This window comes from Primulina tabacum, chromosome 18 (assembly GCF_025594145.1).
Source record: "Primulina tabacum isolate GXHZ01 chromosome 18, ASM2559414v2, whole genome shotgun sequence".
Classification (NCBI taxonomy): Eukaryota; Viridiplantae; Streptophyta; class Magnoliopsida; order Lamiales; family Gesneriaceae; genus Primulina; species Primulina tabacum.
The window spans coordinates 380,177-396,653 of NC_134567.1; the positions used below are offsets into that span (position 1 = coordinate 380,177).

Consider the following 16,477-nt stretch of genomic DNA (forward strand, 5'->3'; position numbering starts at 1 on the left):
GGCCTTGTACTTTGAATCACAGTAGTCATTCCATCCCCTCTGTTCCTTTGTCTCCTGATGATGCTTCCTCTACGGTAGAGGAATTGGTTGCTAGGCAGGGTCCTTCTGTCAGTGAGCTGGTCTTCCGGCTGGAATCTGCTGGAGATACTGATCAGGAATTCGATCGGCATTCTGAGTCGGGTGATGGCTGTAGGTCTGAAGGTCGTATTCTGGATGCTGATATGGGGGATATTAAGAAAAGGAAGGAGAATGCTTTTCATAGGTCGCGTAAAAAGCGACAGGGCGGTTCTGGTGCCCATTCTCCATGAATTTTCTCATATGGAATGTCAGGGGGCTCCGGAGCTCGAAGTCTCAACAAAGGCTACATGCCCATGTTAAAGAAAAGAGAGTCAAGATCTTGGCTATTTTGGAACCCATGATTGATCTGGATGTTCGTTTTATGACTCGTCGTTTTGGTTTTTCTCGAGTTATATCGAACTCCTCGGGTCATATCTGGGTTTTCTTTGCTGAGGATGTGATGGTTGAGTGTCTCCTTGATCACACTCAATTCCTTCACTTCCGGGTTTCTGCTACTTTTTTGCCGACCACTGTCTTTTGCTCCTTTGTTTATGCTAAGTGTGACTACATTGAGCGCAGACAGCTTTGGACTTCTTTGCTTCAGGTTAAGCCTGCTCAGGGTCCTTGGCTTGTTGGTGGCGACCTTAACGTAGTTAGAAATTTGTCGGAGTGTTTGGGTTCTTCTGGTGGGCGGTTGCTTCCCATGGAAGAATTTAATCACTTTATTTTGGATTCTGGGTTAGTGGATGCTGGTTTTGAGGGGTCTTCGTTCACGTGGACGAACAAGACCATTTGGAAGCGTCTTGATCGAGTTTTTGTGTCTGTTGATTGGGGTGACCATTTTCATTCTATTCGTGTGGAGCACCTCATTCGTACGGTCTCTGACCATTGTCCTCTTTTTGTGTCAGTCCCGGTCTTTGCTAGTGGGCCGAGTTCTTTTCGCTTTCAGAGCATGTGGTGGCTCAGGCACCATGGTTTTTTACAGACGGTGAGGCTTAATTGGAATTTTCCGTGTCATTTGAACGGCATGCACCGTCTTTTTGTGAAATTGAAGCGCCTCAAAAGCCATCTGAAGTGGTGGAATAAGAGTGTTTTTGGTGATCTTTTTGCCAAACTTGCTGAGGCGGAGCAGGCTGTCCGGATTGCTGAGGCTGATTGCGAGGCTGATCCTTCGGATTTGCATTGGACTAGTTTGTCCAATTGCAATGCGGATCTTGCTAGGGTTACCGCCATGGAGGCGGATTTTTGGCGGCAAAAAGCCGCTTGTAGGTGGTTAGAGGATGGTGAGAGGAACACCAAACTCTTCCACTATATGGTCAAGAAAAAAAGGGTGGCTAATAAAATCTTCCGTATTTGGGATAATGGCTCTTGCCTTACTTTCCCTGAGCTTATTCAGCAGTCTGGGGCTGCCTTTTTTCAAAACCTGCTTACTGGGGATCCTTTTGTGCTTTCTTGTCCAGATTTTTCTGATTTCCCCTTGGTGATCTCGGATTTGGAGAACGCAAATATTGCTGCCCCTCCTTCTTTGGAGGAGGTGCGGGCGACTGTTTTCTCCATTCATCGTGATAGTGTGGCGGGGCCTGATGGATTCTCTTCGACCTTCTTTCAGCATTGCTGGGAGATTTTCCATCAGGATGTTTTGGATGCGGTCCTGGATTTCTTTCGGGGTAGTCCCTTGCCACAGGGGTTTACTGTCACCACGATCACATTGATTCCCAAAGTCATGGGTGCTCAGGCTTGGTCGGACTTTCGTCCTATCAGCTTGTTTAATGTGACTAATAAGATAATTTCCAAACTTTTATATTCTCGGCTGAAGGAGGTGGCGGAGAGGCTGGTTTCGTGGAATCAGAGTGGCTTTGTTCCAGGGCGGGTGATTACGGATAATATCCTCCTTGCTCAAGAGCTCACTCATAGTCTTTCTCTCCCCACCCGTGGTGGCAATGTTATTTTGAAACTGGATATGGCTAAAGCCTATGATAGGGTCCAATGGTCTTTTCTGTTGGATGTTTTGAGGCATTATGGCTTTTCAGAGCAGGTAGTGTCGATGATATCTGCCTGCATTTCTCATTGCCAATTTTCAGTTAATATCAATGGTTCACTCACTGGATTCTTTGGATCCACTAGGGGTCTCCGGCAGGGCGACCCTTTGTCCCCACTTCTTTTCATTTTGGGGGCAGAGTACCTTTCGCGTGGTCTTGATCGTCTTTATCGTCAGTATCCTGCGATTAGGTACCGATCTGGTTGTGATCTCCTTCTTTCCCACCTGGCCTATGCTGATGATATCATTATTTTTGCCAATGGTGGGACTCGTGAGATGAACAGTCTCATGGATTTTTTGCATCACTATGAAAACTGCTCGAGGCAGTTGGTGAATGCAGTTAAGAGTGTCATTATTTTGCCTCCGAGGTGTTCTGGTCGTACTCGTTCCCGTCTCCTTCGTATCACTGGGTTTGGGGAGGGTTGTTTTCCTATCAAATACCTCGGAGTTCCTTTGTTTCGTGGGAATAGAGTTTGCTCTCTTTTTGATCCCCTTGTGCAGATGATGAGTAAGAAGTTGGAGGGTTGGGAGCTTAAAACTCTTTCCCCGGGGAGCCGTATGACTCTCCTTAGGAGTGTCCTCCTTTCAGTTCCCATTTACATGTTCCAGGTAGTCCAGCCACCTCTGGCAGTTATGGAGAGGCTTGAGAATGTTTTCAATTGTTTCCTGTGGGGATCCAGATCCTTGGATAAGAAATGGCATTGGGCGAGGTGGTCTCGTGCATGTCTTCCTGTCTCTGAAGGGGGTCTTGGATTTCACAGGCTCAAAGATATTGTGGAAAGCTTCTCCATTAAATTATGGTTTCGTTTTCGTCAAGGTTCATCCCTATGGGCCAAATTCATGATGAGAAAATATTGCCAGTTGGTGCATCCAGCTTATGTTTCATCTGCTGGGTTCATTTCTCCCACTTGGCGTCGTTTGCTTAAGATTAGGGCTCGTGCTGAATCTGGCATTCGATGGAGAATTGGGATGGGAGATGTTACCTTTTGGGATGACATCTGGTGTGGGGATGTTCCCTTGTCTAGTCAGGTTCTGCTTAGGGGGGATCGGGGTGTCCGTGTTTCTCACTTTCTTTCAGATGGGGCTTGGGATTTTGACCTCCTCTGCTCAGTTGTCCCACCCTCTGTTGCTGAGACTATTACTCTGATCCCTATTGCATCGGGGGAGCACGATTCGGCTATTTGGGTGCATAGTTCTGACGGTGTTTTTTCGCTGTAATCCGCATGGGAGCTTGTCCGCTTGAGAGACCAAGTTTCTGATATCTTCACTCCTTGCTGGGGCAGTTGGCTGAGGCCTACTATATCTTTATTTCTCTGGAGGTTTTGGCATCAATGGCTTCCAGTTGACGATGTGCTCCAGCGTCGTGGTTTCGAGCTGGCGTCTAAATGTCAGTGCTGTGAGATGCCTGAGACATTCACGCACATTTTCATTGATAGCCCTCTTGCCAGGTCTGTATGGCATTACTTTGGGGCTGTTTTTCATGTCCGTATTCCCCTTACCACCGATTTCAGACTCTTCCTCAGTGCTTGGAAGAGGCATCCGGGGTGGACTCTTAGGGGCCACGTGAAGGAGTTTTTGCCTTTTATTGTTTTATGGTTTCTCTGGACGGCTCGTAATGATGCGAAACACCGTCATTTGCACATTTCCGCGGAGACTGTTAAGTCTCAGATTTTGTCTTATTTGCGCCTCGCTCACGCTGCGTCTACTGTTAAGCCCATGCACTTGCGGGGTGTTTTGCAGGCTGCGAGGGCTATGGGGATTTTTGTTCAGTTGCGTAGGGCTCGTAAACTGACGATTGTTCGTTGGTTGCGGCGGCCGTTTGGGTGTTTTAAATTGAATGTAGATGGGAGTTCGAGAGGTAGTCCTGGGGCATCTACTGTTGGTGGTGTTGTTCGTGACTCTTCTGGGCATGTGGGGGTTTCTTTCAGTGAGTTCATTGGAGTTGGGACCAATGTCCGGGCAGAATTATGGGCTATTTGGAGGGGTCTTCTCATTTCTTCTGATCTTCATCTCTTCCCTCTTTGGATTGAGACTGACTCTTGGATTTCCATTCTTTTACTTCGTTCTCGTCGGTGCTGCTGGGATCTTGAACATTTTGTTACACGGATTCTTTTGTTGATGAGGGGGCGATCTGTTCATTTATCGCATATTTACCGGGAAGGGAATTCAGTGGCGAATGCCTTGGCGGCGAGGGCTCATACTTTTAGGCAGTATACCTTAGAGTTAGGTCCTTCCCTACCTCCAGACATCTCCATCCTTGCTAGATCTGATCATTCTGGGCTTCCATACCTCAGAAACAGATCCTCTTAGCCATTTGCAGCCCCTTCTTCTTTTTTGGATCTCTTTCTTTATGATATCTGGCTCTATATCTATTTATATCTATATACATATATATATATATATATATATTTTATTGCAGGTTAGTGTACTTGGAGGTTGTTTTTCACTTCCATATGGTATGTGCAAGTGGGTCCAGACACTTGCACATGATGTGTGTATTCTTGTTTGTTCTGAGTGGGTTTCTGCCCTATTTCTGTTGGTGCTTTCCTTTGGCACATTCATGGTTCCTGGCGGGCGTTTACTGCTGGTTCTCCTTGGCCGCCGTATCAGTTATTGTAGAGGTGTTTGCTGGATGTCATGGTGGATTCATGGGGTGCTTTCTAAAGGATCCTCTGCTTTTTATGACATGTTCGTCAGACTCCTACTTCATGGGATCGAGCTCTCTGCTCTTTTGATTCAGATGCTAGATATCTTTTGTTCTGGCGGGATTGCGATCTATATCTTGCTCTGTGATCGCCATTGTATAGTGACTTCGTGGCCATATTTTCTTTTGACTAGTGGGTTTGGTACAGTTGCCAGCTACCAGATTATATTTATATTGACAGATTGGACTCTCCAGGATGATAGCTCCGGGATGAGAGCTTTTGCATGGACTCTGCGATCATCTCGTCTTTATCATTTTGTCTTCCTCAGTATGTGGTTCATAGCGCTTCTCGTTTTTGATTAGTTGTTGCCGCTTATTTGGTAATCTTCTAGGGTTCGTTTTGCTTTTGTAATTCCTTCCCTAGGTTGCTTTGTATTTATGTTTCTACTGCTTTAGCCTTTTTGAGGAGGTTTTGGTTTTATCCACCTCCTCTTTTAGGTCTTTTTTCTGTATTCTGTGTTTTGTTACTGTTTATTTTGTGGATATATACAGGAAGGGGTCTGCCTAACCCCCCCGCATCCGGCGGTGTTTTCCGGAAAAAAAAAAACCCTAAACCCTAAACCCCAAACCCCAAAAAAATGCTCTCAAAAAACACACACTAAAAGCGTGAGAAAAACACACAAATTTCGTCACTATTCACGCCCAACTGCCACTATGCTACCGCCGCCGGATCCCGGCCGGACACCACCACCACTTGAACCTCCATCGTCCGGCGACACTACCTACAAAATTTCAGAACATTTGGAGTCCGGCAACCCCTTCAATTTCACGCCTGAACATGCGCAATTTCCGTCCATCTTTTCGCATGCGCCGTGTACTACTCCTCCCGGCGCCGGACAGCCATCACTTGAATCGCCTTTGCCAGAAGATTCGATTGGTACCACCCCCGCTCACAATAAGTCAGTCAATCCACCGGAATCGGCGTTCAAAGTGACGCCTTCACTGTTCATCCAATCGCCGGAAATGCTTACTTCGATTCCGGCCGTTTCTTCCAACCTTGGTTCAATTCCATCCCCGATCTGTAATGTCCACCCCCAGACGATCACAATGGCACCGGTTTCAACTCCAACGCCGTTCTCAGTCGCCGGCGATTTTAGATCTACGATTCCAGCGAAGGGCGCGATCTTCACGTCTTCTTCTTCTTCGATTTCCGGCATCTCCCGGGCGTATTTTTTCAATTCCTCTTCACGGATTGATCGTCCAGGCATGGGTAAGAGCCCTGTATCTTCAATTTCTGAAAAATCGATCGTGGCCGGAAACGCCCAAATTTCAATTTCATCTCATTTTTCGGCTACTGTTCCCTCTGATTTGACCCCTCCGCCGATCGATTCTACTCCGGCTGGTACCGGTTCTGTGCTCTGTTCGCCGTCGTCGTTCACCTGTGGTCCTTCGATCGAAAAGTCAACCATAAAGTCAACGGTCAACGGTCAAACCCGAGATCGCGGAAAATCACTTCGGTTAATCCAGGTACTTCTTCGGGTTTTTCTGGCCCTTTTGCTACTGTTACACCACCACTGTCTTTTCGAGATGTTTTGGCCCCGTCGTCCTCTCGGACGACAAAGAACAGTTTCGAGGATTTTCTTGGGTCGATGGATGAGATGCCTGCACCGTCCTTTAAGGACGGTAAGCCGGGCATTCACTTCTCGGATGAGACTATTTCATCTTTATCTGCTCCGTTCAAGTTTGCTTTGGTCGGTAAAATTTCTGGAAACCGATCAATTGTGCCCAATCATGCTATATTTGCGGCTTTTACCACTTTCGGTTTTGGGCGACCGTATAATTTGAAATTCTTGCCAAGGGGTTTTCTTGTGATTGTCCTCTCCTGTGAGGAGGATTATGCACGTCTTTGGACCAAGGGCAGTTTGTTTATCGGTCCACTTGGTATCAGACTCTCCAAGTGGACCCCGGAGTTCAATTTCCAGGCGGAGTCCCCACTTGCTCTGGTTTGGGTCCGACTTCCGGAGTTACCACTCCATCTTTATGACAAGAAGAGCCTTTGTGCTCTTGCGAAGCTTTTGGGCACTCCCATTAAGATTGATGAATACACAGCAGATGGTACTCGGGGAGCCTTTGCTCGCATTTGTGTTGAGATTAATGTCTTGGAGCCCCCTGTCCAGTCCATCTGGGTGTCTTGGGATGATCACGTTCAGGAGATTGAGGTAGTCTATGAGAAGATTTCAGCTTATTGTACTGATTGCAAAATGCTGGGGCATGCGACCACTGTTTGTTATTCGCATGGGAAGAATCCCCGTCCAGTCCGGATCAGGCCTACTGGTCCTGTTCCCCCGACTCAGGATGAGACTGTGGGAAAGTCACACCAGGAGGGTGCTGCCCCTGAGGTTGTTCCGGGACCACAGCCCCAGCTTCATGTCAATGGCCATGGTCCCCGACGTAGACAGAGACGGCGGCCTGTTCGTCAGGCTCTCCCGAGGGATGATCCTCTTGCTTCGAACTCTTTTGGAGTTCTTTCCTATTTACAGGAGACAGAGGTAGGCTCTGAGGAGCTTGGATTAGGTGTTCCTGATCCCTCTGTCGGTTTGAGTTCTCATCAGGAGGCCCCTATCTCTGACCGCCCTGAGGTCACGGTGGCAGACGACGATGAGAGTGCTCCTTATGTGGATTGCGTGGACGACCTTGGGTCTCCACGCCCGGATGTGGTGACTGTGTTTGCCCCCCCGGAGGTTTGTCTTGAAAATCATAGCAGTCACTCTGTCCCATCCTTTCCTGCATCCCCTGCTGATGCCACTTCTATGCTGGACGAGTTGATTGCTCAACAGGAACCCCCTATTCTTGAGATGATTCCCAGTCACATGTCGGCTGATGATCCTGGTTAGGATTTTGATCGACATTCTGTGTCTGGGATTAGCTGTGGGTCTGAGTGTAGTATTTTTGACACTGACATGTCCAATCCAAGAAAAAGACCTCAGGATGATGGTCGGCGATCGCGTAAAAAGCGATCGGATCCTTCTTCCACCCGTTCCCCATGAATTGTTTAATCTGGAATATCCGGGGACTTCGAGGTTCGGAGTCCCAGCAGAGGCTTCATGCCTTTGTGAAGGAGAAACAGATTAAGGTTTTGGCTGTTTTGGAGCCCATGATTGATCTGGATCCGAGATTCATGACTCGTCGTTTGGGGTTTTCTGGAGTCATCTCTAATCTCTCTGGTCATATCTGGGTATTTTTTGCTGCTGATATGAGGGCAGAGTGTGTTTTTGATCATGCTCAGTTCCTTCACATCAAAGTCTCTGCTTCTTTCTTGCCGACAGAGATATTTTGTTCTTTTGTCTATGCTATATGTGATTATGTTCAGCGTAGGGATCTTTGGGCTTTTTTGCTTTTGGTTAAGCCTGTTTTGGGTCCCTGGCTGGTTGGGGGCGACTTTAATGTCGTCAGGGATGCGTCTGAGTGCTTGGGCTCCCGTGGTGGTAGGTTTCTACCAATGGAGGAGTTCAACACTTTTATTCTTGATTCTGGCCTGATCGATGCTGGTTTTGAGGGGTCTTCGTTCACTTGGACGAATAAGACCATTTGGAAGCGGTTGGACAGGGTCTTGGTTTCTGTTGATTGGGGAGATCATTTCAGCTCGATTCGGGTTGAACATCTCGCTCGTACTGTCTCGGATCACTGTCCGACCCTTCTGACGCGAATTGGACTTCTCTGTCCGATCGCAATGAGGATCTGGCCCGTATCACCGCCATGGAGGCGGATTTTTGGAAACAGAAAGCGGCTTGCCATTGGCTTGAGGATGGTGAGCGGAACACCAGACTCTTCCATAATATGGTGAGGAAAAAGTGCGTGGCGAACAAAATTTTCCGCATATGGGAGAATGGGGTCTGTCTGACGTCTCAGTAATTGATTCAGCAGCCGGGAGCCTTGTTTTTCCAGGATCTTCTTACCGGGGAGCCCTCTGCGCTCGCTTGCCCTGATTTTTCTGGTTTTCCCTCGGTTATCTCTGCCGTGGAGATTGATGGTATTGCTGCGATTCCCTCTTTGGAGGAGGTCCGCGCAACTGTCTTCTCCATTCACCCTGATAGCGTTGTTGGCCCTGATGGCTTTTCTTCGGCGTTCTTTCAGCATTGTTGGGAGATTGTCCATCAGGATGTTTTTGGTGTTGTTCTTGATTTTTTCCAGGGTTCTCCTATGCCTCAGGGCTTTACCGCCACCACGATCACTCTGATTCCCAAAGTCGAGGGTGCACGCGCTTGGTCGGACTTCCGTTCGATCAGTCTGTGCAATGTCACAAACAAAATCATCTCGAAGTTGTTGTACTCTCGGTTGAGGGATGTGGTGGAGAGACTTGTTTCACCGAACCAGAGTGGCTTCGTTCCGGGCCGGATAATCTCTGATAATATTCTCCTTGCCCAGGAGCTCACTCACAATCTCACTCTCCCCACTCGTGGTGGTAATGTCATCTTGAAGTTGGATATGGCCAAGGCCTATGATAGGGTCGAGTGGCCTTTCCTAATTGACGTTTTGAGACATTTTGGTTTTTCAGAGAGTGTTGTGGCTTTGGTCTCGGCCTGTATTTCCCATTGTCATTTCTCCGTCAACATCAATGGCTCTCTATCGGGGTTTTTTGGTTCCACCAGAGGCCTCTGGCAGGGCGATCCATTGTCTCCCCTTCTCTTTGTTTTGGGGGCGGAGTATCTTTCTCGTGGCCTTGACCGCCTCTACCTGCAGCATCCTACGTTCAGGTACCGTTCTGATTGTGATATTTTGATTTCCCATCTGGCTTAAGCTGATGATGTCATTATTTTTGCCAGTGGTGGGTCTCGTGGTATGCAACGCCTTGTCGATTTTCTGCATCACTACGCGAACTGTTCGGGGCAGCGTGTGAATGCTGCCAAGAGTTCTTTGATTTTGCCTCCGAGGTGCTCTGGGAGCCTCCGCTCCCGGCTTTTACGCATCACCGGGTTTGCTGAGGGTCATCTGCCCCTCAAGTACCTAGGAGTTCCCCTTTATCGGGGTAATCGCACATGCTCCCTTTTTGAGCCCCTCCTACAGTCTGTGCGTAGGAAATTAGAGGGTTGGGAGATTCGGACCCTATCCCCGGGTAGCCGCATGACCCTGATACATAGCGTCCTCCTCTCCATGCCGATTTATCTGTTTCTGGTGGTTCAGCCACCTCTGGCTGTCATGGAGAAGCTTGAGCGGGTCTTCAATGCCTTCCTCTGGGGGTCGAGACCCTTGGATAGGAAGTGGCATTGGGCCCGGTGGTCCCGGGCTTTCCTTCCCGTGCTTGAGGGGGGCCTTGGATTCCGCAGATTGAAAGATCTTGTGGAATGTTTTTCTATAAAATTATGGTTCAGATTTCGGCAGGACTCCTCTCTATGGGCGAGATTCCTTTTCCGGAAGTATTGCCAGCTGGATGCTCCTGCCTGTGTCCCCGCCCGTGGTTCTATATCCCCCATTTGGCGTCGTCTCCTTAGGATCCGCCCTCGTGCGGAGCCTGGCATTCGCTGGCGCGTTGGTCTTGGAGATGTATCCTTTTGGGATGACATTTGGCTCGGGGACGCTCCCTTGTCCTCCCGGTGTGTGGTCCGCGGGGGCCGTGATGTCCGGATATCTCATTTTTTGTCTGAGGGGTCCTGGGATTTTGATCGCCTTTGTGCGGCAGTTTCTCCTTAGGTTGCCGAGGAGATCGTTTTGATTCCTGTTATTTCGGGAGAGCCCGATCTGGCACGCTGGATCCATAGCTCTGAAGGTGCTTTTACAGTGAGATCTGCTTGGGAACTGATCCGTCAGCGTGCTCCGTCTTCTGATATATTCCGCCCGTGTTGGGGGAGCTGGTTGAGGCCTACCATGTCGTTCTTCCTTTGGAGATTCTGGCATCAGTGGCTCCCAGTTGATGAGGTACTCCAGCGCCGGGGTTTTGCGTTAGCTTCGAGATGTCAGTGTTGTTATATGTCCGAGACATTCACACACATATTCCTTCGCAGCCCGGTAGCTGGGTCTGTTTGGCGTTTTTTTGGCGCCATTTTTCTGGTCCGTATTCCCGACACTGAGGATTTCAGTTTGTTCCTCAGTGCGTGGAAAAGAGATTTGGTCTGGTCCCAAGGGGGCCATGTGCGGGAGTTTCTCCCCTGCATCGTTATGTGGTTCCTCTGGACTGCGCGGAACGATGCTAAGCACCGTCATCTTTCCATCTCTTGGGAGACGGTGAAGTACCAGATTTTGTCTTACCTGCGTCTCGCCCACTCTGCGCATACTGTCAAGCCCAGATATTGGCTGGGTGTGTTTCATGTGGCGAGATCGATGCCTATTTCGGTTGCTCTCCCCAGATTACATAGGACGGCGATTGTCCACTGGCTGAGACCGCCGTCCGGGTGCTTCAAGCTTAATGTGGATGGGAGCTCGCGTGGTATATCTAGGGACTCTGCTGCTGGTGGCATTGTTCGGGATGATTTCGAGAGGGTTGTGCTCTCATTCAGCGAGTTCATTGGAGCTGGGTCTTCTCTCCGGGCTGAGCTTTGGGCGGTTTGGAGGGGTCTTCTCCTTTGTTTCGATCATTCTTTTTTCCCTCTTTGGATCGAGCTTGATTCTCTGACTTCTATTCAGCTCATTCGTTCCCGTCGATGTTGCTGGGGTCTTGATCACATTGTATCCAGGATTCTGGTCCTCTTGAGGGGGCGGTTTGTTCATATTTTGCATATATTCCGGGAGGGTAATTCGGTGGCGGATGCGTTGGCGGCGAGGGCCCATGACCTTAGGCACTTTACCTTAGAGTTAGGTCCTTCCCTCCCTAGGCACATTTCTATACTTGCTCGCTCGGATAGCTCCGGGCTTCATTATCTGAGATATAGATGTTCTTAGCTGTTTGCAGCCCTTCCCTTCTCTTGGATCCATTTCTTTTGTCTCTCTATATGTATATGTATATTTTTTCTTTGCAGGTACTGTTAGTTAGGGGGTTTCTCTTTTCCCCCGTTCTGCCAGACTGGTGTGAGTGGGCTCAGACACTCGCACACTACATGTTTTGTCTCCTCGGGATTGGGTGGGCTCTTGCACTCTACCTATTGGTGCTTTTCTTTGGCCCTCTCATATTCCCTGGAGCGCTATTTCTGTTTGTGCTTCTCTTTGGTCCATTCCTGGACCCCGGCGGGCTTTCTTTGCAGGCTTCTCCTTGCCCGACGACTTCTCTCTTTTACTTGCCGACTGTTGTGATGTCTCTGGATGATCTTTTTCATTGGTTTCTCTGGCCCGGGGTTACCTTCATGTCGGGGCTTCTATGTTATATATTTTTCTGCGACCATTGGTGGCTCTGGATGTTCTCTATTGGTTGTTTCTTATATCCGAGTCACAGTCATGCGATTCATGCTTTCATTTCTGATATTATGAGCTTAGGCCGTCGTCATTCTCTTATTGGGTCTGGGAGCTTCTATGGTTTGAGCTGGATTGCGGTCTTATTTTGGTGCTTCGACTGTTATTATATTGGGACTTTCCAGCTGATTACTCTCTTCACTGCGAGATCCTGCATAGTTGATCGATCTCGGATTAGGCTGTTCTTTTCAGTTTGGTATTACATTGACAGACAGCTCAGATATGGGTACCATCGGTGGTCTTTTGCACCTATTTTTGAGCTGGATCATAACTGTTTACATATGTTTCGATTTGTTTTCATGTTTCTAGCGCTGTTCTTAGGTGTTATGTTTTATTATGCATCTCACTTAGGGATTTGCTTTTAGCTCGTGTATTTGCCTCCCTAAGTCTTTGTTTTTAGGTTCTGTATGACTAGCCTTTAGAGAGCTTTGGTTTCATCCTCCTCTCTTAAGGTGTTATCTTGTATTGCTGTTTTGATGCTATATACAGGTAGGGGTTTGCCTAACCCCCGCTTCCGGCGGTGTTTTTAAAAAAAAACCGCAAACCCTTAACCCTAAACCCTAAACCATTCGTCCCCAAAAAAATTTTCTCAAAAAAACACACACTAAAAGCGTGAGAAAAAACACACTAATTTCGTTACTATTCACTGCCTACCGCCGCCATGCTCCCGCCGCGGGATCCCGGCCGGCCAACCACCCCACCTGAACCGCCTCCTCACGGCGACCTTACTGTCCAGGTTTCAGTCCAAATGGAGTCCGATTTCCCGTCAAACAAGCCAATAGAAATTCTGTCGTCTCCGATGATTTCTTCGCCGCCGGCGTACACGTCCTCTCCCGGTGCCGGATGTGTTTCATCTGAAGCGTCTTTGAGTGCCCTTTCTATTGCACCCCATGCGCGACCGTCTTTCCTCCCTCATCGGCCGCAATCAGCTGTTGAATCTCCGTCGTCACTGTTCATGCCGACTTTGTCTGGTTTTTTGCCGATTCCGGCCGTCTCCGGCCACCTTTTTTCAAGTGAAGCCACGATCTGGAACCCCCCTCCCAGACGAACATTTCGCCTCATGTTCTAGCCCCAATGACGTTCTCAGGCGACGGTAATTTCAGATCTACGTTTCCGAGCCACTGTTCACTCGCTGCGAGTTCGTCTTTGTCCAATTACTCCGCCGTGGTAGCACTGATTTTCAATTCCTCTTCAGCGTACACTCCCCATGTTATGGGTAAGATTGTGGCATCTTCAATTTCTCCAAATTCGCCGGCGATTGTAAACGCCCAAATTCCGATTTCTTCACCTTTTCCGGCGACTGTTTTTCCCGATTTCGCCCCTCCTCCGCCCGGTTCTGCTGGAATGGGTACCGGTTTCATGTTCTCCGCTGCTTCGCCGATCCATGGTGGTACTCCGGCAGGTAACTTGCCAGTCAACTCGGGCGAGTCACACATTCGAGTCACTGAAGTCAACTCAGCAGCCAATCCCAATGTTCCTGCGGCCAGTTCAGGTACGAACGTTGTTGGTTCTATTCCTGTGTCATTTCGTGATGTTTTAGCACCACCGTCCCCTCGAGCGGTGAAGAAAAGTTTTGATGATATGTTCAATTCGATGGAAGAGATACCCGCACCGTCTTTGATAGATGGTAAGCCGGGCATCAGATTCCCAGCTGAGGTCATTTCTTCATTGTCTGAGCCCTTCAAATATGCTTTGGTTGGAAAAATTTCAGGCAACCGGTCACTAGTTCCTAATTCTATGATTTCTATGGCTTTTGGTAAATTGGGACTGGTGCGTTCCTTTGATTTAAAATTCTTGCCCCGAGGTTTTCTTGTTATTTCCCTCTCCTGTGAAGAGGACTATGCTCGTATCTGGACGCGAGGGAACATGATGGTGGGACCACTGGGGATCAGGTTCTCTAAGTGGACCCCTGAATTTCAGTTACAAGAGGAATCCCCCATTGCTCCAATTTGGATTCGTTTTCCAGGTTTACCCCTGCACTTGTTTGACAAACGCATTCTTTTTGCTTTGGCTAAACTCGTGGGTAAACCGGTGAAAATGGACGACTACACTGCTAATGCTTCTCGTGGCTCTTTTGCTCGAGTTTGTGTGGAGATAAATGTCTTAGAGCCTCTCACTAAGCAGGTTTGGGTAGGTTGGGGAGACCATACCCAGGTCCTTGATGTTGTATATGAGAAAATCCCTGCGTATTGCACTGATTGCAAGATGCTGGGACATTCCTCTAGTGTATGTTATTCTCATGGGAAGAACCCTAGGCCTGTAAGGCCTAATCAGGCTTCTTCTAATCCTCAGCAGCCAGTTGCTCCTACAGTCCAGTCACCCCAGGAGGGTGTTACTCCTGCTTTTCCTACGGGACCACAGCCCCAGCTTCAAGAAATAGGCTTCGGTCCCAGATGGAGGAGGAGGAGGCGTACAGTGCGTCGGGGTCCCCCTGCTGGAGTTACCCCTCCCGGCACTGTTGTCCCGCAGCGAGTGGTTTCATCTAATGCTTTTGAAGTCCTGTCCCCCTGGCATAATGAAGCCCAGCATTTTGACGCTGATGATTTGGTTGGACAAAATTCTGGTTCTGGGCCCCATGCTGATGTTCTTGGTGCTGAGCATTTGGAACAGTCCCTTCTCCCAAGGGATGAACCTCTTGATCCCTCTGTCGGTTTGAGTTCTCATCAGGAGGCCCCTATCTCTGACCACCCTGAGGCCACGGTGGCAGAGGACGATGAGAGTGCTCCTTATGTGAATTGCGTGGACGACCTTGGGTCTTCACGCCCGGATGTGGTGACTGTGTTTGCCCCCCCGGAGGTTTGTCTTGAAAATCATAGCAGTCACTCTGTCCCATCCTTTCCTGCATCCCCTGCTGATGCCACTTCTATGCTGGACGAGTTGATTGCTCGACAGGAACCCCCTATTCTTGAGATGATTCCCAGTCACATGTCGGCTGATGATCCTGGTTAGGATTTTGATCGACATTCTGTGTCTGGAGTTAGCTGTGGGTCTTAGTGTAGTATTCTGGACACTGACATGTCCAATCCCAGAAAAAGACCTCAGGATGATGTTCGGCGATTGCGTAAAAAGCGATCAGATCCTTCTTCCACCCGTTCCCCATGAATTGCTTAATCTGGAATATCCGGGGACTTCGAGGTTCGGAGTCCCAGCAGAGGCTTCATGCCTTTGTGAAGGAGAAACATATTAAGGTTTTGGCTGTTTTGGAGCCCATGATTGATCTGGATCCGAGATTCATGACTCGCCATTTGGGGTTTTCTGGAGTCATCTCTAATCTCTCCGGTCATATCTGGGTTTTTTTTTTTGCTGCTGATGTGAGGGCGGAGTGTGTTTTTTATCATGCTCAGTTCCTTCACATCAGAGTCTCTGCCTCTTTCTTGTCGACAGAGATATTTTGTTCTTTTGTCTATGCTAGATGTGATTATGTTCAGCGTAGGGATATTTGGGCTTCTTTGCTTTTGGTTAAGCCTGTTTCGGGTCCCTGGCTGGTTGGGGGCGACTTTAATTTCGTCAGGGATGCGTCTGAGTGTTTTGGCTCCCGTGGTGGTAGGTTGCTACCCATGGAGGAATTCAACACTTTTATTCTTGATTCTGGCCTGATCGATGCTGGTTTTGAGGTGTCTTCGTTCACTTGGACGAATAAGACCATTTGGAAGCGGTTGGACAGGGTCTTGGTTTTTGTTGATTGGGGAGATCATTTCAGCTCGATTCGGGTTGAACATCTCGCTCGTACTGTCTCAGATCACTGTCCGCTTTTGGTTACCGCTCCTGTTTTTGCCCGTGGGCCGAGCTCGTTTTGATTCCAGCGTATGTGGGTTAGGCACCATGGTTTTTTGCAGACTGTGAGGCTTAATTGGAATCTGCCTTGCAGTCTGATCGGCATGCCTTGGCTTTTTGCCAAGATGAAGCGTCTCAAGCATCACCTCCGGTGGTGGAATCGGGATGTTTTTCGTAACATCTTTGATAGACTCACTGAGGCTGAGAGGGCTGTTCGTTCAGCTGAGGATGTCTGTGAGGCCGACCCTTCTGACGTGAATTGGACTTCCCTGTCCGATCGCAATGAGGATCTGGCCCGTATCACCGCCATGGAGGCGGATTTTTGGAAACAGAAAGCGGCTTGCCATTGGATTGAGGATGGTGAGCGGAACACCAGACTCTTCCATAATATGGTGAGGAAAAAACGCGTGGCGAACAAAATTTTCCGCATATGGGAGAATGGGGTCTGCCTGACGTCTCAGGAATTGATTCAGCAGTCGGGAGCCTTCTTTTTCAGGGATCTTCTTGCCGGGGAGCCCTCTGCGCTCGATTGCCCTGATTTTTCGGGTTTTCCCTCGGTTATCTCTGCCGTGGAGAATGATGGTATT

General features: G+C 48.7%; 1 protein-coding gene across 1 annotated transcript; it reads left to right on the forward strand.

Moving 5' to 3' along the window:
- Positions 1–304: 304 nt before the first annotated feature.
- On the forward strand, positions 305–5,102 carry LOC142533504 (uncharacterized). The gene is made up of 6 exons (XM_075640311.1): positions 305–706; positions 818–1,927; positions 2,038–2,092; positions 2,139–3,309; positions 3,379–4,012; positions 4,572–5,102. The coding sequence occupies exons 1-6, from the start codon at positions 305–307 to the stop codon at positions 5,100–5,102; spliced, it is 3,903 nt and encodes a 1,300-aa protein (XP_075496426.1).
- The last annotated feature ends 11,375 nt before the right edge of the window (positions 5,103–16,477 follow it).

Bases quoted from the DNA above. Each gene is read 5' to 3' on its own strand.
- LOC142533504 (XM_075640311.1), top strand. From the start codon at position 305: ATGAATTTTCTCATATGGAATGTCAGGGGGCTCCGGAGCTCGAAGTCT. The intron at 1,928-2,037 runs GTGATTACGGAT...AGCCTATGATAG, and splicing joins GTGGCTTTGTTCCAGGGCGG to GGTCCAATGGTCTTTTCTGT. The intron at 2,093-2,138 runs GTAGTGTCGATG...GCCAATTTTCAG, and splicing joins ATTATGGCTTTTCAGAGCAG to TTAATATCAATGGTTCACTC.